This window comes from Orbicella faveolata, unplaced genomic scaffold (genome assembly GCF_042242905.1).
Source record: "Orbicella faveolata isolate gen_17 unplaced genomic scaffold, um_ofav_v1 contig_46, whole genome shotgun sequence".
Classification (NCBI taxonomy): Eukaryota; Metazoa; Cnidaria; class Anthozoa; order Scleractinia; family Merulinidae; genus Orbicella; species Orbicella faveolata.
In genome coordinates, this window is record NW_028301576.1 from 7,449,024 (window position 1) to 7,472,500 (window position 23,477).

The 23,477-nt window shown below is 39.2% G+C and overlaps 4 protein-coding genes and 3 long non-coding RNA genes across 9 annotated transcripts in view; 3 read left to right on the forward strand and 4 right to left on the reverse strand.

Annotated features, from left to right (window-relative positions):
- Positions 1–712: 712 nt before the first annotated feature.
- The window catches only part of LOC149098203 (uncharacterized), a 443,460-nt gene continuing 420,695 nt past the window's right edge, over positions 713–23,477 (reverse strand). The window contains exon 2 of the long non-coding RNA XR_016203765.1: positions 713–3,309. This is a non-coding gene — a long non-coding RNA (uncharacterized LOC149098203). The remainder of the gene's footprint in view (positions 3,310–23,477) is intronic.
- On the reverse strand, positions 1,619–5,286 carry LOC149098204 (uncharacterized). Its single transcript, XM_089278011.1, has one exon. The coding sequence runs from the start codon at positions 4,922–4,924 to the stop codon at positions 4,082–4,084; it is 843 nt and encodes a 280-aa protein (XP_089134137.1). The 5' UTR covers positions 4,925–5,286; the 3' UTR covers positions 1,619–4,081.
- On the forward strand, positions 11,038–12,646 carry LOC149098205 (uncharacterized). Its single transcript, XM_089277827.1, has 2 exons — positions 11,038–11,372; positions 11,491–12,646. Exons 1-2 carry the CDS (start codon positions 11,287–11,289, stop codon positions 12,467–12,469), a joined length of 1,065 nt encoding a protein of 354 aa, XP_089133953.1. The 5' UTR covers positions 11,038–11,286; the 3' UTR covers positions 12,470–12,646.
- On the reverse strand, positions 11,378–13,691 carry LOC149098206 (uncharacterized). The gene has a single exon (XM_089277828.1). It carries the CDS (start codon positions 13,542–13,544, stop codon positions 12,654–12,656), a length of 891 nt encoding a protein of 296 aa, XP_089133954.1. The 5' UTR covers positions 13,545–13,691; the 3' UTR covers positions 11,378–12,653.
- On the forward strand, positions 13,702–15,768 carry LOC149098207 (uncharacterized). Its single transcript, XR_016203732.1, has 2 exons — positions 13,702–14,939; positions 15,570–15,768. It is a non-coding gene; the product is annotated as an uncharacterized LOC149098207 (long non-coding RNA).
- LOC149098208 (uncharacterized) lies at positions 15,532–17,192 on the reverse strand. 3 transcript variants are annotated; one of them, XR_016203730.1, is made up of 3 exons: positions 16,689–16,942; positions 16,085–16,432; positions 15,532–15,611 (listed from the first exon to the last, which is right to left on the reverse strand). It is a non-coding gene; the product is annotated as an uncharacterized LOC149098208 (long non-coding RNA). The 3 variants fall into 3 exon arrangements; XR_016203731.1 differs by having other exon boundaries at positions 16,075–16,432; XR_016203729.1 differs by having other exon boundaries at positions 15,532–16,432; positions 16,689–17,192.
- The window catches only part of LOC149098209 (uncharacterized), a 12,878-nt gene continuing 6,756 nt past the window's right edge, over positions 17,356–23,477 (forward strand). The window contains exons 1-3 of the mRNA XM_089277884.1: positions 17,356–17,379; positions 18,515–18,686; positions 19,221–19,351. Coding sequence (XP_089134010.1) covers positions 17,356–17,379; positions 18,515–18,686; positions 19,221–19,351 — 327 coding nt within the window. The remainder of the gene's footprint in view (positions 17,380–18,514; positions 18,687–19,220; positions 19,352–23,477) is intronic.

Here is a 23,477-nt window from a genome sequence, read left to right on the forward strand (position 1 = left end):
AAAAAAAAAAAAAACAGAGGCTCCATTTGGAGCGAAAATATCCTCGCATATTTGTCCGCGGACATTTGTTCCAAGAAGCGAACAGTTTTCGGAGAGCATAACTCAAGGAAAACTGTGATCCTCGAGGAACAGATAATGTCCACGGACAATATCTCTGAGCATATTTTTGCGCCAAATGTAGACTACAGAGTGTGTTCACGCGTCGTCATCAAATTCTCAAATCCAAACCCAAAAAGCCACTAAAGGTTTTATCCTCATCAGGCATAAGAGTTACTAAATTTAAATCTGTTAACCACTTTCAACCTCAATAGCGTCCTTCGTTTGGAAACCAGCGCATTTTGACTTTCGGAGTTACGGACGGTGCGTGACATAAAGCTAAGATCGCGTGTGTTGAAGCCTAAGCAAAGTCCACATTCGTCTGTCTTATGAGTTAAATTCAAATTTTCCGACGAGCATCCCTTCCCTTTTCATATGGAAGTTCCTCCCACTGGGTTCCCAAATCTCTAACGGGAAGTGAAGGAGTGAAGGAATGATGGAGTGAAATCGTTCCACCACTACAACTTGGAAAATAATAAATATTTTCTAAGTTAATAAAGTATAGGCAAGGAGATAAAATACTGTTCAATTGACATTTCTTTTTTCTGATGGTAAACGTATAGCTTTTGAAAAATAGTTAATCCGTAAGCGAATAGAACACGAGTCCTTGTGGATATTTTCAGCCGTTTTCTTTATTGTTTGAAGACCGTTTTTTATTTAGCTTCGTAATTTAGCACCAGCGTCTCAATGAAAGTCCCAGTTTGTCGAAAATGAACATGAAAGATGCTGAGCGTCCATGCATGATAGAAAGACTGCGTGGGCAAGTTTAGACTACGAGTAGTCCCTGCTTCGCTTAGTCTGCGCGAAATCCTGGGGGCGCGCTCCTCGCGCTCAGGATTTCACGCGGCCATTTTTCTCTCGCAGTTTTCTTTCGCGTCACGTATGACGGACTAAGCGAAAGTGGGACTACTCGTAGTCTAGGGCTAGTTAACCAAAAAACATTCGACATTTTTCATGAGGATGGACATTCCTGAGTGACGCCAATGAACTATTTCAACGTGAGAAACACTCTTTTAGTAGGATTATCGCTATTTATGCTATCTTCGAAAAGGGCTTTTTAAACCTGCCGTGTGGCACTAAATTTTCACGGGAATTCATTTTTACAAATCGGCGATATTTATTATTTTGCGGGAACTGATTTTTGCGATCGCAGAAGACTTGTTTTTCTTACGGGTACTAACTTTTGCCATCTTCACGAAGTCCCGTTAAAATACCTCTTACAAACCGAGTTCGTGCATGGGCAGTACTGTAAGTTATGGACTGAGATTTTTTCCCCATGGATTTATGGCCCAAGGGAGAAGCGCGCGGGCCGTAAATCAAAGGGGAAAAATGAGGATCCGTAACTTACAGTACAGACAGAGACAACGAGGTTAGGCCTGGGTCGCACTAGCGGCCAATTTTGTTTGTATAATTCTCAAATTCATTAATTATTCATGTGCTGATGACCTAATCAGCTTGCATCAATTGGGTCAGGTGCGTGTATTTTGATACCCAGTGAACATACCGATCAAGACACATTCGATTAGTTCAAAACTGATCAAGACACTGATCAAGAAACTTGAATATTAATCAGTCTTAATACTAAATACAGTTGTAGAAATAGATCGTGTTCAATAACGACTCAGCCAATGTAGTTCCCAGCAATTTTTTCTCCCAGAATGTTGCTTCTTCTTGCTCCTCACAAACTCCTTCTCCTCCTTCGTGCACTTAATACGAAGCCCTTCTCGAACGCCATCCTTCATCTCGGCATCTAAGCAACGTCGGAACAGGACAAACCTTCAAAAAACAACACACCAAATTGAATTCCCAAAACAGTGCATTTTAAAATTCTGAATAATGCGGTCTAAAAGCTGTCAATTACATGGTCACTAGCGTCCAGAGGATTCAAAGCTTCGGAACCATTTTTCTCCCCCAAATAACGCTGGAGGACACAAATTATACCATAAACAGTCTTAGGAGGGTATCTTCCACCGGACTTTTTAGCTACCTCCATCACGAATTTTGACAACCAATACTTCAGCGACAGAGCGTCCATTCCGGCAATATCTGCGCTCAGAGCGGTAACCTTGTGTAAATCGTAATCCTTGAAGAGACCACCACAATCTAACACCGGAACTTTAACCTCTCTTAACCTCTGCCGTTCGACCAAAATGCTCACAGTCCACTTGTTTTTATACTTAGTTGAAGCAGGAGCCATAATCGGGGACGGAGACCGTAAGCGGGCGCCATTTCTAGTATTGGGGTTGTCCCCATGATATGGGACAATAATTCTATTTTTAGAACAAATTGCGCCATCGCCTGCGGCATACGCACATACATGCTGCGAGGATTTTTGCGGATGTCGCGCGGGGGAAATGGCATCCGAAATTTCCGAAATGTTTCATGTTTTTCGCCCACAACTCAACGCGTTTACGTCTGTTGGAATTTTGCTTAAGTATTTTCGTCGTAAGCTGCTCCAGTTTGAGTAAAGTAAGACAGTGTCGAATTTAGGTATGTTCCGCTGTAAGCTTATATATATCGCTGACCAATTTGTGTTCCGACGGATGCTTCTTTTGCATGAGCTGTACATTACTCCACTTTAAATTTCACATATGTTGAAGATTAACAGCTTTTCCATTACACAGCGAAAAACTAGCTGGATATATTTAGATATAGCAGAGCTTCAGGACTTCATAGTTTCCTAGCTCCTCTTGCCACACGCTTGCGAGGAATTTGTCAGTCTATCGCGACCGAAAAGAAAAACAAAATTGCTAGTTTGAGTTTCGCTTGAATTGTAAGCAACGCTTGATGTTTCATCAAGGCCCAATAACTTTACGTCCGTAGATACTGCTCAGTTTTATTCGTGTAAACATCCAGTAAATTCTCTGTTGTCGATGAATGAGAGAGCCCGCCGATGCGTGTTTTTGTACAGTCAGTAAACATGAATAAACAACATGAATATGTGAATAAAGCAGAAATAATCAGCAAATTTACTATGACGCTCTCTTTAATCGACTTGGAATAACGATTTCGATTTTGTTGATCGAGTTATCAAAACTCCTTGTCTATTTTCATTTTCGCAGTGTAAAACTTCGCTATGCTTATGTTGAAGAAACACTCATGATGTTAGTAGCCTTTTTCGCGTTCGTGAAATTTGTTACAGCATCTCAGCACAAAAGGTAACGAAAGAAATCTTTGTCAAGATTTGTTGACAATTGAAAACACCGACTCGGACTTGAAAGTGCGCGAGCTGCACTATGCAAATGGGCGAATTGTACGCGTCAGACTTTCCTTTCAAAAACTTTTGCAAACTCACCAAACAAGCAGAAACAATAAGAAACCGTCAAAACAGGTTTTGGTTATGATGAACCATTGTCTGAGGAACTCACAAATTAACTCGATACCAGAGTAGAGAGTTTTTCTTGCTATATTGTTAAGTCAGAACAGACGCAAAAACATTCGCGTAAGCTTACAACTAGCGTGAGCAGATCTTATTATTCATTCCCAGCGCGAGATTGAAGTCTTGTTTTCGACCCTGAAAAGCCCACCTTTTCCGTTAGCTCAGAGCATAAAACTACATATAAGCGCCATGGTTCGTACTCCCTGCCTTATTCCCTGCCATCGCTGTGAAAAATACGCAAGAGAATCTCTCAACTCTCACCATTTGATCACGCAACGCGACAACATCCACGCGAGAGCCCCCGACATGTGCGTGAATCCGCGCGGATATATGACGTAGAGGAGTAATCAACGGGGTTCAAATTATAATCTAAGGTTGTATTTAAGGAAAACAAATCTAAGTCATATAAGCTAGTAAGTTTCTCTAATTCCCTTTTAGTTTTACATGTGGTCGACACTGAACTATTAAACTGGCCATGAATTTCTGCTAAACATCCAGAACAACTATAATACGGTATAATCTTCAGTATAGATGTAATAGAATTCACTGTACTTCTGTTCCTGCCTTTCATATTAGTACCATTATAAAGCATAACAGTAGTTTAACTTAGCTGCAAGGATCCTCTGATCGAGCTTCAGGGCGTTCACGCAGTCTTAACTTAGTTAAGTCGTCAATCGCCCCCAGACGAATCGCGATAGAAGTATCCGTTTTGCGTAAGAAGGTTGCTGCGCCTTTCGCCCAGCACCACTTGTAGTTGTATGTGTTTTGGTGTGCCTTCGCTGAGTGTAACAGCTCTTGTAGTCTCGGTGTAAGGTGGCTGTAAATTGCAATCCGATTAATTTCAGCAGAAGACGGGAGATTCAGGTCCTCGGTGGTTAGTCGACTGGCGTTACCTCTTGACGCGAGCACTTCGCCACGTATCATCCTTCTTGTGAATTTGCAAATAATCGGGTTCGGTCGTCTTCGATTACCATTACCGGTCGAAGTATCTCGCTGTGGGACCCTATGAGCAATGTCGATCTCTGATAAGGAGATATCGACTCCAAGGCCGGTAAATAGCTTCACACGCAATTCCGCGGTGTCTTGTGCAGATTCTCTTTCTGATATTAGTGGAACGCCCACGATCTTCAAGTTATATTGATAACTGTAATAGAGCATCTCGTCGATAGCTTTGTCAGTTCTGTCAACTTTAACTGTCAATAAATCCAACCTACGAGAGAAATCATCCAGAGCTTTTGACAAGCTGGATTCTGACTTCACAAGAGCATCATAGCTGTCGCTGAGGAATTGGACATCCTGTGTGCTCGGTAGAGCGGTGGCTGCCGCTTCGTGGTAATCCTTCTGTTCCGCCATCTTGGATTTGAGAAACTGAAATTCCTTCTTTAAATCATTCAGTTGACTCTTTAAATCATCGTTTTCTTTTCTTAGCACTTTAACTTTGTCTCCCATTAGTCAACAGAGAAAAAAAGAAAATGTCTAACCTAGCCAAACAGTAAATACACGAGAAAGAACGCGGAGCGCTAGCTGAAGCGTGTCGCGTGTCGACTGTGACTACAATAGATCCTTAGTTACTCCTTATTTAACTTATGGTTTGGTGGCCTGGGGCCAAGCATATAAATCACACCTTGAAAAGCTTCTCAAGCTCCAAAAGCGAGCTCTTCGCTTTATTTATTTTTCTGAACGAAATCAACATACGATTCCTTTATTTATTGATGCCAGTGTTTTACCGTTAAAATTTTTGTATTATGAGCTTTTAGCTAACCTTATGTTTGAAATAAGACACAGAAATGCTCCTGGAAACATTCAAGATCTCTTTCAATACATTTCTGATATTCATTCTTACAATACTCGATCCTCTGTCTCAAATAATTTTTACACACAAAGTTCTAGACTCTCAATTCAAGTGAATTCATTTTCTAGAATCGGAACAAAAATTTGGAATGAAATACCTATATATTTAAGAAAGCTTCCAAAAAATGTCTTTAAGAGGAAAATAAAACAAATACTTTTTGAAATTCTAGCTTCAGAAGACTGTTATATTGATCTTACAGAAATTGTTCAAAAAGTAAAGCTGAATTTATTTTCCTCCCAGTATGTATTCATTAATACTCAATAATTTCGCTTTAGTGTATCTGTAGTCTGTCGTCGTAACTGTTGTTAATTATTATTTGTAATATCGTTAGTTTATTAGTTGTCTTTAGTCATCGTTGTCAATTCTAGTCTCTTTAGTTCTCTTGTTACCTTCAGTTGTATTTAGTTGTACCTAGTTGTATATTAATAACTCGTCCAAACATGACCCGCCTAGATTAGCTCAGCTATCCGCGGGCATGTTACAATTGTAATTTTAATTTGATAACAAATAAAATGTATGTGTGTATGTATGTCAGGATGGCGCAATTTGTTCTAAAAATAGAAAAATTGTCCCATATCATAGGTGCGCGCGAATCCCGAGACTTGCGGTCTCCGTCCCCGATTATGGCTCCTGGTTGAAGCTAGAACGGCGTCATTCACCAGAACATTTTCTTGAGAAAAAGTTTTAGGAACGCGAAATCGTTCTGATCCGGACTCGACCTCCATCACGCGGCGTAATGTTAATCTACCAAAAAACCCACCCGCATCGCCGTATATTAAATATTCATTTCATTTACCACGAATAAGAAACAAACAATAGCCTATTGAGCACGCCTTCTAATTCCCTATTCTTTGGAAATAATTCTACTAAATTTTCACACTAGTTTGATAAGCCAGCTCAAAAACTCGTGCTTCGTTTTTCATCAGGGGTTCCAAACACCTCGAAACAATAAAAGCACTCCGCCTTCGGCGTCGTGCTTTCATCCGTTTCTCGGTGTTTGGAACCCCCGATGAAAAACTCGCACTCGTTTTTGACCTGTCACGTAATAAATCTGTTAACAAGTAGCGTAAAATAAGTGCGACCCCAGTTTCAAAAACTTACCAAATTTTTGAAGATTTCGCCAAAATTTCGCCAATTTTCAAAGAAGCCGAAGTGCTGCCTCAGGGCCTTCCAAATTTTGGCAAAGCAAACAAGCTTTTGACCATTTAACTGTCATATTTTTCAAAACAAGTTTGGATGAAATTGCGGCGAGAAAACGACTTTGACGGCTCGTCCAGTTTGGCCCGTGCAATGGCGGGGCAGAATCATTTTTTACCCGGTCCATCTGACGCTTTTTACAAGTTATTTCAATTCAAACGAGGAATATGAGCGGCGTTCTTATTCAAATTCCTCTGACCCGTACCACTGACAGCAATTTAAAGCAAGAGATGGCTTCAGCGAGACAATCTTCTTCGATCAGAAGTGGCGTAAGCAACAACACAAACGCAAGCCCAGCAAAATCTGCTCGTTTACTTATGGGCCGAAAATCACGAGTAGCTGCAGAGCGGAGAGTCAAGAACATGCAGCGTGGAGAAAAGTCTGCGAAGAGATAAAAATTCGCATGGAATCTAATAAAATAATATAGATCTTGTGACGTTTTGAAGTTTTAAACTTTTACTTAAGATTACTTAACGATAAATCACAAACATTTTGGCAACAAAAACAGCTTTAAATTTTAGCGGGCCGTACAGTAGAATAGGGATAATCAGAACCCGAGCAAATTTGGCTGGAAAGGGTAGCTAGGGCAGATAACGCACACAAAGGTTATCAGGCATGAGCACGTGGCCATGGATCCGTGAGCAGAAGTTGTTTCTAATCCTATTAATGCACAGGCGGCCCAAGCTCTCAATGTTATCCTTTTTTTTTTTCCTTTTCATGCGAACGTTCAGGCTAACGTGACATATGGCATGTACTATTACATAACGACCGAATTTGACCACGCGAAACATGACTCTCGCCTTGCAGCATATGGAGGTGTTGTCTTACAACGGTTTGAATTTATAAAGGTTTGTATGGGAATACAACGGCTTTGCTTGAAAAGCCAATTATTCTTATATTTTGTGAATAAAATCTACTTACCCTGTTGCTGTGTTGTATTCTTTGTTGTTTGCCAGCTCCTCGGGCCGATCTAACGCGATTTCGGCGAGTTATCGTTCTGTGGGTTTCCACTACTAAAAGAAAGACAAGGCCGGACACTGATTTCCGGAGTGCCCGCCGCTCGAAGCGAATAAATCCACTGAAAATAATCCTGCCGGCTCAATTCCTCCGTAGAATCGAAGAAGAAATGTTGAAGTTCCATGTTAGTTCACTCGCTACGCGATTCCGTCCACAACGCCTTCGCAACGATACATTTATTTCGAGATTGCTTCGCTCGCAAACTCGAAAACAGTCGCGTCCCAAAAGTTAGGACACTTTCGCGGTGTTGGGTAACTATAATTAGCCCGACCAGGGGTAGTCAGCAACGATTTGTCAACGGTGAAACCAAAATGCTCCCCAGGTAACCTGGCACTCCCTTTATGGGTTTGACAACTAAAGCACGAGGGTACCTGGGGAGCATTTTGGTTTCACCGTTGACAAATCGTTGCTGACTACCCCCGGTCGGGCTAATTATAGTTACCCAACACCGCGAAAGTGTCCTAACTTTTGGGACGCGGCTGTTTTCGAGTTTGCGAGCGAAGCAATCTCGAAATAAATGTATCGTTGCGAAGGCGTTGTGGACGGAATCGCGTAGCGAGTGAACTGACATGGAACTTCAACATTTCTTCTTCGATTCTACGGAGGAATTGAGCCGGCAGGATTATTTTCAGTGGATTTATTCGCTTCGAGCGGCGGGCACTCCGGAAATCAGTGTCCGGCCTTGTCTTTCTTTTAGTGGTGGAAACCCACAGAACGATAACTCGCCGAAATCGCGTTAGATCGGCCGAGGAGCTGGCAAACAACAAAGAATACAACACAGCAACAGGGTAAGTAGATTTTATTCACAAAATATAAGAATAATTGGCTTTTCAAGCAAAGCCGTTGCATTCCTACACAAAACTTTATAAATTCAAACCGTTGTAAGACAACACCTCCATATGCTGCAAGGCGGGAGTCATGTTTCGCGTGGTCAAATTCGGTCGTTATGTAATAGTACATGCCATATGTCACGTTACCCTGGACGTTCGCATAAAAAGGAAAAAAAAAGGATAACATTGAGAGCTTGGGCCGCCTGTGTGAGAATGAGCTAGAATGAGCTTGTACAAAAGTCTTGTAAAGGAGCCCTTTGTTTTAAACCCTTGTACGAGACAATCTGTCAACAGTCAATAAACTCTATTATTTTCCTGGCCATGACCTAATTTCCGGTCAGGAGGTTGCGTTTGGTCGTTTCCTTTGATTTTTTTTGACTGACGCGCTGTCATTTACAACTCCAGTTGTCTGGAAGTCGTCATAAAGAACGCGCGGCCGTGTTTGAACTCAGTTGAGGTGGAAACATTCATGTATTAAAACCATGGAGGAAACGAAAATGAGGAAAAAGTCTTCTTCTTCTCATCGGAAGCGAAAGCACGAATCACGTAAATACTCTATAAATGTTTGTGTTTCTCAATGTGCCGACAATTCGCTATTAGTCTATCAGTAAAACTTCGGTCCCGGCCTTGCGAAAGCAACCACGCCACACTTGGCCAGTTAGGTCCCGCGTTTCATCATTCATCCAGCTTCGATTCTATTACTATAAACTACTACAGCTACTGTAGCTGTGAAAGGTCTAGGCCGCAAGTTGCATTGATGGTGGTTTTAGCTGGGATTGTTTGCTCAAGATGGCAAAAGCTGGCAAAACAGGTCAAAATATTAAAACTAGTAGTAATCAGAGATTATGAGAGTGCGTTCGACGCTCTCACTTTAATATGTAATTATATATCGTAAGTAAATGATTTCACTAGCTGACTTTCAACCTTTGTCTATTGCTAAAATCAACATTTTTCAGCAGCAACCGAGGTCTTACAGTCAGATATGCATAGTGTCAAAGTCCATGCTAGTGAAGACGTCACGTTTTGTTGATACGTTGCGTGACACTGCCAGTTTCTGTGGTCTCTCAAGTTTCATAGAATATTTAAATTACGTACATTATTCAAAGCTAACATTTGCAGTCGCGTGCTCATTTCGCGACTAATTCGAGTATTTCCCCCTTTGAATAAAGTAGTCTTATGGATCTTGCCTTCCGAGTACTTTTCCACCGATTCCAAACAATAAAATTTCGACCTGATAAAGACTGAACTATCTGTCGCAACAGGAACTAATCAACAAATGCAATCAAAATGTAGCTGTTCCCACGATTATCATCCCAAAGCCAAGTCGTGTTAATAAACAAGGACAATTCCCTCAGATCGCGATAAATGCTGGCGTCGAAGCGTTTAAATTCGCCAAAATCTAACGCTGAGAGCACATAATAGCGAGGCGTACGGCGACCGAATGGAAAGAAGTCAAAAAAAGATCCATCGGAAAGACGAGCTCACATGGCCTGCTCACATAATCACATGTTCGCCACATGTCTTATCACATGTCTTAGCATGAAACGGTACCAGTTTACTAACCGTGACATGCCCCTACAAAAATCAAGCGGGGTAGCCATTTTGGTGTCATTACAGGAATGTGGTTTTTTTCGGCCTAGAACCGTGCACAGGCAGACCAACTCTGAAAAGGCACAGGTCAAAATTAGGTTTGCGTTCCACTTCGTCCAACTCGATCGCTTTCGATCGCGTCGAAAACGAGGAAATCAAAACCACCATCTACGTATACGGGAAATGACAGTTAATATTCAAAAGTCAATTTAACTGGAAAACACAGTTAATTGAAATTAAGTATTTGATTAAGAGTCCATTAAGCATAATATTTGACTTATTTATTTGTTTATTTTTTATCATCATGAGCTATCGTGGGTTGTGTGGGTTTCATGATTCCCCTTTTAGCCTTTTGGTCAGCTTCTAACTGTTTTTTTCTGGCGCCAAAACGTTGCGGTAAGTTTTCTAGCTTTTTATGGGATTCAGACCATTTAGGAGAAGTTAGGATTGACTTTTTCTCGGAAATTGAAAGTTGCTTTAATAAAATTTAATATCAAGTGACGAGAAGACGTCATTTAAACGAATCGGGACCTCGAGAGCCTTTGCCTTGCAAAAACTCGAGACTCCGAGACACCGTATAAAAAATAAGACTGCGAGACGCATATAACCGCTAAAAAAACGAGATTGCGAGATCCGTAAAATTCGACTAAAATATTTTCGAGACCCAGAGTTTTTGAAGGACCATTCGCCACCCCTTGTTGTGCGTGACACGCAATGAATGACATTACTACGGTAAAGCGACTTTTTAAAAACTGTGGTGGAATTGAAGAGGGTCTGAATGGATAAACAATACTCTCCTATGACATTCATTGGCTGCAAATGTATTTTCATTTTTGTCGAAATAAAATTCGTTGACACGAAACGACAATCATTTACACTTCTGGACAATCCTTTTTCAACAAAAGACTTTTAATAACAGAATTTGTATGAGAACTCACAATCATTTGCATCATTATACAGCCATATCCGTGAAGGTGACAATCTTAAGTACGTTGAGACAGAGAGAAAGCGTTGACAGCGCCCGGTACTAGCGGTTCCTCTCAGTCTTTAAACACTTGGCGAGTTCATACTACGTACGTAAGTAGGCCTTAAGTACGCCCAAGGTCTACTTGGAATGTGAACGGGGTTTATTTTAGTTCAAGTACCTTACTTTGTAACCTTAGAAACGGCGTACTTTCAAAGGAGCCGAAGTGCGCTCTTAAGTCTAGTTTTGCTGTTCTCGAATGCGTTCTTAGGCACTATCAAAACACGCGAAAGCGATAACACGTCAATCAACTAAACGGCGGGAAAAGCTAGTGCACGCAAACCTTGGCGAAGCAAAAAGCATGGATTACAACGCAAGCCGGCCTCGCTTCTTCGCTCAGCAACAATACCGATTAGAGGACGACGATTCCGTGGACTTAAGCCTCATGTAAGTGCAGTTTCATTTATTTATTAAACCAGTTAAAGACTTTTGAACAAATGTTCTGTTTTACTCTTAATAAAATCTTAATAGCCATGTTTTCATAAGCATGCTTTCTGTTCGATAGCAACAACTTAAACCAAAGATTTGCCGGAGCAGTACCCGTAACGATTAACCAGCCACAAACGCCTTTCCGCAGTGGACAACTCTTTCATTTCCCACCACACAGCCAGACCTTTTACCGTCCTGCTGCATTTCAACCGAGCGACAGTCCACCACAAAGCAACAACAGCTCCCTAGTATCGCGAACCCCATCACCAGAGCCTGAGACTTCATCCGCTAACTCAAGCCGGGTCAGTAAAACAAGTTCCGAAGGCAAAAAGAAGACCAAATTAAAGGCGTCTGACTGGACAGAAGACGAAACTCGTGAGATGCTGGCAGTATGGGGGCCACGGTACAGCAAGCTACGCAGTGCGTCCAACAAAGAAAGGATTAAGATATGGAATGAAATTTTTATCGCATACAAGGAAAGCTGTCCTGACAGCGAAAGAACTTTGCCGCAGGTAAAGAAACGCCAGCAAAATCTCGAGTACGAGTATAAGCTTTTAAAGCAACGCTCTCAGTCGACCGGCGAAGCGGGGTTTAAGAAAATCAAAGAGGGGTTTCCATACTTCGACTTTTTCGACGACGTGATGGGTCATCGCGATAGCGTTGACCCATCCAAAATGGCACTCGAAGGCTCTTCCACGTTTGCCTTCGAAGAAGGCAGCAGCACATCACTCTCTCCACAAGGAAGCGTGGCCGACACAGAAAACATGGAAAATGAATTCGAAACTGCGACGCCCAATGAAGGAGTGAAACGAAAGGCAACTGATAAGCCAGCGAAATCTGGCAGCAAAGGAAAGAAGAGACGTGATGAGCAAACAGCGACGTCTGAGTGGCAGACAAGTTTTCTACAACTTATGGAACGAAGCATAGAGCAAGATAACATACGATTTGAACGTTCCACAGAAATGCTTCGGGAATCACAGAGGAATCAGTTGGAACAAACAAATGCAATTCTCGCAGGGTTTAAGGACATTTTCAAAGATTTGGTGTCAAAGTAAATCAGTGCACATATTTGATGTTCTAAAAAGGAGACAGTTGTATTAATTCTAATTATATATATATTTGTTACTGTTCTGCTGTTTTGTTGTTGCCTGTATCGGCAAGTTTATATGTTTATATGACATTTTGGTGCTACACATAGCATTCGTTAACAAATAAAACCTGCAGTTGGAAAATGTAGTGTTACAAGTTATCCCGCACAAAGTCTTTTAAAGCATCTCTCACATCGTTGCCAGTTTCAAATAGAAGTCTGCCTTCATCTTCATCGTCTGAGTCATCATCGGAGTCGCAGCCATCATCATATAGATCACCTCTCTCAATGCAAATGTTATGCAAAACACATGACGCAACAACAGTTTTCGTAAGGGTTGTCGTTTTCTGCTCAATTTTTTTCATAACAATTCGCCACCGTGATTTTAACATGCCAAATGCACGCTCGACTACGCATCGTAGGGCACTGAATTTTTTGTTGAATTTTTTTTGTTCAGGAGTTAAGTGCCCCCTGTCTGAGTAAGGTTTCATGAGCCAGCTGGTAAGGGGATATGCACTGTCTCCAGCGAGAAGAGGGCCGATTTCTACTCCATTTATATTCCTCGTCGGGCCAGCAAGAATTTGCTCATTTTGTGCCAAATCGTATAGTCCACTTAGTCTAAGGACGCGAGCATCGTGTATGCTGCCTGGATAACCAACGGTAGCATGGATGAATTTCAGGTTAGAATCAACTATAGCTTGAAGGTTCACACTATAATGCTGCTTACGATTATAGTAATCCTCGTGATTTCGTGGTGGAGCATTTATCTCTATGTGGCAACCATCTATGGCTCCGACAATTTGAGGTATGCCATACATCTCTTCGAACTCGTCAACCTTTTCTGTAATTTCCTGCCTTGTCAAGGGAAATTTTATGAATTGATCCTTCCTACGAAGAAGAGCGCGCTCGAATTCACTACAAATGCATTTCGCTGTTGACTTTCCGTATCCAAATTGTAACCCACAGCTTCTATAACTGTTGCCGGTTGCAAGTCGCCATAATGCTAAACCAACTCTTTCTTCTACACTAATTGGCACTCGCATCCGCGTGTGTTGTTTTTGTATATCTGCTCTTATTAGGTCACATAGGTATTCAAATGTTGCGTGAGTGATACGAAAATGTTCCTTCCAAAGAAAATGCAGTGCTGGATTAGCTATAAGAAGGCGAAACCAGTTCTGTGGTCTAGGCCAAACCCTTCTTTTCAGTTGTGGTCTTTGTTGTTGTGAGTGCCCTGCCATATAAATAAGCAACATCCGACGGTTTCGCCGGCTAATTCTAAAGGCTTCCTCCATTAAAGCGAAGCAATACATTTGTTGAAGCATGAAAGACCGCTGTCGCAAAAGTAGGAAAGCAAAAATCAAAATAAGGGACGCTATTCGAACGTTTCGAGGTCGCGGCATAATGAAGCTTTGAGTGTCTTGACTACATTTGCTTTGGCGGGTTTTACCGCGTAGTTTGATTGACAAGCGATTCCGCAAGTAGCATACTTTGCAATTTAGTATGAACGCTTATCTTTAAAAGTTAGCACCGCCAGTCTCAAGTTCACTTGAGTTTTTATCGTACTTAAGGCCTACTTGGGCCCTAGTATGAACTTACCTACTGTTTTGAAAAATACAGAAAGACCTTGTATATTCGACGGTATTACGCCTAACCTTGCCATCATAATTGCCGGGGTAAAAACATGATTGAATTTCTATTTGTTTGCATATAGAAACCGGATAAGAATGCAAATAGATGTTCTTGTTTTAAAAAAGCAACTGGAGAAACATCATACTAATCATCTTTTCGCCAGTTTACGTGATAACAATTTCCTGTTCGTTAACGCCAGTGTAACCCCCCAGCATTAATAGGATTAGGAACAACTTCTGCTCACAGATGATTAAGAGCAAAACTCTGATAGGAACTTGCAAACTTGACACTTCGTTGACAACATTTTCGCATTAATTAAGAGCTTGTCGCCTGTAATACTAACTCTGCGAAAAGGTCTGAAAGAAATTTACAACATCGTAGTGCACACGCAGTCTTTGCGGTTCAGTGTGCGATTTGAACGAAAGTTGTCTTCAGTCCGGAATATCCCGATAAATTAGGACATCTGTGATGTCATGAAACACACGTTTCAACCAATGAGAATGCGTGTTTTGATTGGAGTGTTGTGTTTCACAACAAACCAAGAGATTCAAGATGGCGGACAAAGAGAGTCGCGAATACTTTCCAATGCCATGAATGCGGGCCTTCAGGAGGATAATATTTATCTCGAATTGAGTTAAATACTGTCCAAATTATAATATAAAAGGAAAGTTTGTGTTCGCGTTCCATGTCACAGACAATTCTGCCCAGATAACGATTATCCTCGGACCAAAGGAAGCACCACAGAACGCAATGCGGGCCACGTTTGACGAGCTGCTGTTATCATTCTTTGGAAAGAGACCGTACAATCGGTAAGCATCTTTACTCTGCATTTTTCTAAGCACAGAAATGATCGATATGAGAATTGAGGCTTTCCTCTTATCTAGGGATTATCGGGCCGAAATCGACAGCACGCGCGTGTTCTTATACGCCAGCAAAGATAAATTGTAGATGTCCAAAATGTTATACGTTTTGGCTAAATCGAGGAAATGAAATCATCATTAAAACAGAATTTTCAATAACGCATACGAGTGAGAAATTCTTGTTCTTTTATACAAAATAAACTAAGCTAGAAAAAATGTATCCAAAATTTTAGTGTTGTTAGATGCAGGGATAGTCAAAAGTTCTGGTAATATATTCTTTGTAAATCTGAAATTTCTCCATTTTGGTATTTATTGCAAATATTTCTTGTATCTATTTGTTACTGTGCTAAAAGATATCATGTCTGATTTCCACATTTAAATTATAAAAACTTACATATAATTGCTGACTTTCACAAGTTATTTACCCAAAAATATCAAAATATAATTCCTGGACAGGTTGACAAGGGAACATTCACAATCCATCCACATGTCCCAAGGTTTTATTATATATTTATTTAAAGGATACAAAACAAATTCAGTCTTGAAAGTGAAATCCATTTTATTTTATTCACTCTTTAGGTACTCCCGACCTTGGATTTGCCTCTTAGCAGAATGCAGGACCTGAAACAAAGCACAAGCGCTTGGAAGATTATTACATTGCTTACAGATGCCAATATTATTACAAATGTATTTTTCGTTTTAACATATGAATTTATTTTGAATGTAGTTACCACATTAGTCTCACTAAATAAAAGATTGCCCTCAAGTGGTCTAATAACTCTTATGTTTTCTATTTTTTATTACATATTCAAGTTCTTAACCAAACTGATGTTTCCTGTTCACAACCAATTAATGTTTTGCATTAGTTTCACAATTAGTAATGTTCAACACTCGACACTACATTATAAACTCTCGTACCTTTTCAGTCTTTGCGTTCATAAAAATTATTTTACAAAAACATTACTTTCTGGTACATTCAAGCTTCATGGGGAAGTGAAAAGAATGATCATCTACTGGGAACAGCTGCAGTGTGTATAGTTTTTAAAAAATGCCAAAGAAAAAGAGTACAGTGCCCCCTACAAACCTTAACTTACTTGTTTGCATGGCCCTCAACGTCTGGTAAATGAGCACAAACAATCTCTCTACCCTTTGTGCCATTCCTTGAGATACTGATAGCATCCATTTACAGGGAATCACTGCAGAACCTTGGCCTGTCTGTTTCGCTGCCACTTCTGTGCTGTAGGTGGTTTTCAACAGGCTGCTGACTCTCCAGTGATAAAACTGGGGTGCACATTCGGTGAATCCACCAAAACAGAGACCTCCCAAATTTGTTTAATTTCGTCCGCGTACTTAGCGACGTCTTATTTCCTCTCTTTTCCCTTTGTTTTTTCCCCAAAAATTCGGCAAAGTGCCTCGAGCAGTCGAGTATGCTCTTCCATGTACTTAACAGAGAGAAATTCAGTGACAACAACTGTCATTAAAATGAAGGAACGATGCTTACTCAAGCCTTATAACAACAGCGGTTCAGGTAGACTTGTAACGCCTCAAATTCAAAGAGAGTTTACAAAATATCGACGTTGTTTACAACCGTGTAATTTGGCATGATGAAACTTTAGCAACACTAGAACCAGTAAAAAATATACACAGCTCAATGAAAAATACGGGAATACTAGAAAATAACTCGTACACTTTACTAACCTTAATATTTGGCCACAAAATCGCGTCTACATCGTCGCTTGACACCAAAAAAACTCAATGATTAGAAGACAGTCAACGTTCTCCCACTACCAAAATGGCCGCTTATTCTCCTTCTCAACGTTTGGTCGCAAAAAGTCCTGGATAATGCTGGCCAGACTCTATGCGAGACTGGAAACAACATATTTTCTTGGTCCGCACAAAAGGTCCGCCATTTTCCCTGCAAACAATAGCTTGATGACGTCATGACTGTCCTAATTTATCGGGATATTCCGGACTGGTCTTCGCTCATATATCCGCAAGAAGACAACAACACTACTGAATGATAATGAATTTTGCATTCAGAAGCAAAAAGCGTTGGAACCCAGACTAACTACATCGAAGTTCGATTTTTCTACGTGGACTGTTTCTTCATGAGCTTCATTATTTGGAAACGTTTTGTGTTTGTCGCATAATCTGCCAGCAGACTGTTCAAGTGATCGAAGGGCTTTTTTCCCGTGTCATGAACACGCGAGTATGTAATAAGTGAGTGCGTTCGATATTATTTTCACAGTATAAGCAAACAAAAATCCAGATCTGGTCTCAGCTGTTGGAAATATATCTCTTCCCACTGCTGTGACTTATCTTATGGATAACATTGCGAGCAAACGCTGAGCATTCGACCACCAACATGGCACTTATAAACGAACAGACTGTTTGACCTGCAACAACTTCTTGCGCCTTCTTGCGACTTGCGGTAAGATTCATAAGTTCTTACGGCTTCTTGCGGTTAGACTTTCAACTTCTTGCGGCTTCTTCGGGTTAGACTTTCAACTTCTTGCCTTTCGAATGTTCTTGCGGGTAAACCGCAGAAACACGACATTTTTACTTCTTGCAGCGGTTTGCGTGTTCCTGCGCCACTTCCTGCGCGTGCATTATTTTTGTACAAATTGTTGGGTGTTTAGCTAATTGAATCGATTAATCGATCTTCTATTGCTTCTTAATACGATCTACCTTAGCGGAAGTTTGTTTGTTCTTAGAACTTCCATCGAAACTTAACTGCTCCCCTTGAAGTACCGGTTTTGATCTCAACTGACCATAGCTAAAACAAAAATACCTGATATCAGTATGTAATGCTTTTTAGAATCAGGTCCGTTATCAAACAAATTCCTTTCATTTTTTATGAATTACATAATGCGAATAAAATTAAATGAACCACGTATAAAAGAAAGCTCTAGCTCTGTAACATTTTATAGTTACCCATCTAAAAGAAATAACTGGACAGAGATCAGGCTAAATGGATTTCACATGTACTTTTCTAGTAAGGAATATTACTACTAAGGTTATTGCACTCTTAGATTTTTTGATTCTGAAAGTTTAACTTTAAAAGGCCTAATCTTTTGTGTTTTACCCTCGTTAGGTTTCTCTCTTTTTCGTTGAATTTGCTCTTTGTTATCTATTATAGGGCATGTTACCTTGTTTCAGAAGTTTAAAAACACCCAATATTTGCTACTTGAAGGAGATACCAGATTGAAACGGTTTTCGAAGGGTAGTTACAGACAGAGCTTTTGGGCATTTAAGAACATATTTCAAAGGACTGCGAAACAGAAAAAAAAATTATGATGAGGAGGACATCAAAGATCCTTATTTCTTGTGAAATTTTAACAACGGCGCGATCTCCCGATTTGTCCATTACTTAATGACCATGTTATAATTGAAGATACAGTTGAATCCTGCTGCTATTTCGAACTCTCAGGGGAAACGAAAACTAATTCGAAATAGCAGGAATTCGAAATAACCAAGTTCGAATTAGCGGGGTCTAACTGTATCATTTCTTCATCGCTATGTAGGCTGCTGTGGTGTGCTTACTGGTCCCTGTGGAAACAACAGCTCCCCGGAGCCTCCAATCACTTTTAAGAAAAAAAAGCGTCGATTGTCCTGGTAATCTTTTACAGATTCACTTTGATGGAAATAGAACCGAGGCAAAATGCAATGGACAATCCACAAGGACCTTAACAACTAGTAAGTCTCAGTAAAAACTTCAGTAATGTCATTGCCCTAAGGTCCCAAATTTACGAACGGATTTTTTATTTCTGATGTAGAAGCCCGTATATGCGGTTTCTCGAGAGGCGAGAAACCGCATATAACCTAAGGGACTCTGGGAATAAACAAATAAACTGAACTAAGAATAAACTAAACGCGCACAAACTATTATAAAAATGGCTTTAGTTATAGTGGCGCCATTCTTTGGAACAGTCTTACTTGTGACTTAGGGAAGCAGAGTCTCTGAGGCAGTTTAAACACCTATTCAAATAAGATGTATAGGTACGGCATTCGTGAAAAGCAGCTTTTTTATTTAATTATTTTCATTATATTAGATATTAGGAATTGAAAGTATTTGTAGTTTTAGCGGAGGAATTTTTTTTCCGCGTTGAAATAAATAAAGACTGTCTTGCCCGTATTGTTTAATCGAAAGAGATTGAATGCTGTTTATTAGGATTTTAATTGGAATTGTTTCCAGAAATGTTCCCTAATAGTGTATTTTGTATTTCAAAGGATTTACGATTGAGGATACCAAAGCCGGAAAGAAGTGCATCCAATACACTGATGAACAAGACGGTAACACACGCTACTACGCGCTGAAGGTCATTAACAGGACAAGGGTCACGCCGACGGTCACTTTTATGGTGAGTTAAAACTACCTATAAGCGTCTATTGGCAAGTTTATTTTATACACACTTTTTACTGATATTATAGTTCTACTGTGGGTCGTACCGGATCGTAACAGTTTTGAATTTATTGGACGTGCACTACTAAGTTGAAATTTGGACAGATGGATGATTTCTTTCCACCTACTCTAGATCTGAAATCCCTGAGTTTGTTGACGTTCTTCATACACAAACGAAACGGTTTTGATGTTTTGGTGCGAGCGATCTATGAAAACAACAGTATTCAAGAAAAGTAAGAGACTATGACCTAGTATCTTGAAAAAAGTCAAATTTGACTGAAACATTGCCCTAGATCGATCAGTTGTATAATATCCGAAGTCTCATGATATAGAAACATGCAATTCAAGAGTTTTATTTGCTTAGCCATCATGGTATATGAGTAATTCACCTTTTGCTGTTCATTTACAGAAAATATCCATTCATTTGTGTCCAAATTTGTTATATTATGGTCAATATACTGTCATTAACACCAATATGACCTTCATTTGCGGTAATTAAGGAACGTTCAAGAATAACATTTACATATGTATTAACATTCAAAATCATCAAAAGATAAACAATACTTTCCTTTGACATTCATTGGCTGTAAACGTATTTTCATTTTTGTGGAATGAAATTCGTTGTCACGAAACGACAATCATTTATACTTTTGGACAATCCTTTTTCAACAAAAGACTTTCAATAACAGAATTTGCATGAGAACTCATAATCAATTGCATTATTATACAACCATATCCGTGAAGGTGACAATCTTTAGTACGTTGAGACTGACGTTACCCTGTTTTCAACTAACGTTAAGAGAAAACAATAGCTCTTTAGCGTAATTCTTTTGAACAGAGATGTGATTCTGTTAGCTTTGATTTCATTACACCTTTTGCTGTTCATTTAGAGAAAATAAACATTCATTTGTGTCGAAATTTCTTTCTTTATGGTCAATAAACTCTCATTAACACCAATATGACCTTCATTTGCGCGTAAGGAACGTTCAAGAATAACATTTACATAGCATTAACTTTCAAAACCATCAAAAGAAAAACAATACCTTCATTTGACATTCATTGACTGTAAATGTATTTTCATTTTGGTCGAAAAAAAATTCGTTGTCGCGAAATGACAATCATTTACACGTTAGGACATTCAGTTTTCAACAAACACAATTTGCATGAGAACTAACATTCAAGTGCATTATTAGGCAACCATATCCATGAAGGTAACAATCTTTACACCTTTTGCTGTTCATTTACAGAAAACAAACATTCATTTGTGTCCAAATTTCTTTCATTATGGTCATTAAACTCTCATTGACACCAATATGGCCTTCATTTGCGCGTAAGGAACGTTCAAGAAAGACATTTACATATGCATTAACATTCAAAATCATCAAAAGGAAAACAATACCTTCATTTGACATTCATTGACTGTAAATGTATTTTCATTTTGGTGGAAAAAAAATTCGTTGTCACGAAACGACAATCATTTACACTTTACGACATTCAGTTTTCAACAAAAGACTTTCAATAACACAATTTGCATGAGAACTAACATTCAATTGCATTATTATGCAACCATATCCATGAAGGTAACAATCTTTAAAGCGGCGAGACAAACATTACAGCCATAATAACATTTATTTTTGAAAGATAGAAGATCAAATTCGCTGAACGATTTATCCTTCAATTGCCTCACTAGTAAATAGTAAATAGTCTTCGTTGACATCTTCAAAAGCCCTGACTATCCTTTCGCGGTGTTCAAATGCGATTCTATTTCTTCGTGGCATTTCTGGACAAATCGAACTGTCACTACATATGTCACACGGATACTGTAGTGCGCCCTCTGAGTTGTACGCAAAAAGTTTCGTAAGTGGCCGAATTTATATCTGCAAGGGGAGGATTGTGAAATTATGATTTGAAAAAAGTACATATGGTCCCTTGTTCTATAATCAAATTTTCGAGGAAAATTGGGCGAGATATCTCTGTGCAAAAGAATTACGCTAATGAGCGATTGTTTTCTCTTCACGTTAGGTGAAAACACGGTAATGTATGTCTCACCGCATTTAAGATTGTTACCTTCATGGATATGGTTGCATGATAATGCAATTGAATGTTAGTTCTCATGCAAATTGTGTTATTGAAAGTCTTTTGTTGAAAACTGAATGTCGTAAAGTGTAAATGATTGTCGTTTCGTGACAACGAATTTTTTTTCGACCAAAATGAAAATACATTTACAGTCAATGAATGTCAAATGAAGGTATTGTTTTCCTTTTGATGATTTTGAATGTTAATGCATATGTAAATGTTTTTCTTGAACGTTTCTTACGCGCAAATGAAGGTCATATTGGTGTTAATGAGAGTTTAATGACCATAATGAAAGAAATTTGGACACAAATGAAGGTTTGTTTTCTGTAAATGAACAGCAAAAGGTGTAATGCGGCGAGACAAACATCACAGCCATACAATAACATTTATTTTTGAAAGATAGAATATCAAATTCGCTGAACGATTTATCCTTCAATTGTCTCACTAGTAAATAGTAAATAGTCTTCGTTGATATCTTCAAAAGCCCTGACTATCCTTTCGCGGTGTTCAAATGCGAATCTATTTCTTCGTGGCATTTCTGGACAAATCGAACTGTCACTACATATGTCACACGGATACTGTAGTGCGCCCTCTGAGTTGTACGCAAAAAGTTTCGTAAGTGGCCGAATTTATATCTGCATGGGGAGGATTGTGAAATTATGATTTGAAAAAAGTACATATGGTCCCTTGTTCTATAATCAAATTTTCGAGGAAAATTGGGCGAGATATCTCTGTTCAAAAGAATTACGCTAATGAACGATTGTTTTCTCTTCACGTTAGGTGAAAACACGGTAATGTATGTCTCACCGCATTTAAGATTGTTACCTTCATGGATATGGTTGCATAATAATGCAATTGAATGTTAGTTCTCATGCAAATTGTGTTATTGAAAGTCTTTTGTTGAAAACTGATTGTGCTAAAGTGTAAATGATTGTCGTTTCGTGACAACGAATTTTTTTTCGACCAAAATGAAAATACATTTACAGTCAATGAATGTCAAATGAAGGTATTGTTTTTCTTTTGATGATTTTGAATGTTAATGCATATGTAAATGTTTTTCTTGAACGTTCCTTAATTACGCGCAAATGAAGGTCATATTGGTGTTAATGAGAGTTTAATGACCATAATGAAAGAAATTTGGACACAAATGAATGTTTGTTTTCTGTAAATGAACAGTAAAAGGTGTAATGAAATCAAAGCTAACAGAATCACAGATTTATCCAACACAGTTGTTTGTTTACATTTTAAATCTGTTTCTTATCAGAAAGTACGTAACCGGAAATGCAAGCAGAGCTCCCGCAGTGTTGGGCCTTGTTTTGAACGCATGCCTTGATATAAATAAATGTTATTAGTGCTGTAATGTTTGTCTCACCGCACTTAAGATTGTCACCTTCACGGATATGGTTATATAATAATGCAATTGACTGTGAGTTCTCATGCAAATTCTGTTATTGAAAGTCTTTTGTTGAAAAAGGATTGTTCAAAAGTGTAAATGATTGTCGTTTCGTGACAACGAATTTTATTTCGACAGAAATGAAAATACATTTACAGCCAATGAATGTCAAAGGAGAGTATTGTTTATCTTTTGATGATTTTGAATGCTAATACATATGTAAATGTTATTCTTGAATGTTCCTTACGCGGAAATGAAGGTCATAATGGTGTTAATGAGAGTATATTGACCATAATGAATCAAATTTGGACACAAATGAATGGATATTTTCTGTAAATGAACAGCAAAAGGTGGGGATATATAGATTTAGCCAAGCCTAAAAGCGGAGCTTCTGGACCGGATTGTTCAAAGCTCGATTAAGCTAACCCAGGATAAGCGAGAATTTTGATTTGATTTTGTAACTTTGCGGTCAGGTTTTCTGTATTTTGTTTGGCCATCTGTTTTGAGTTTGAATAAACTCAAACTACAAAAAAAAAAGTAGTGAAAAATATCTGTATAAAAGAGAAATTTATGCTTTTGTTAACTTTAAACCCGGGGTCGGCTTTATGTAGACTGA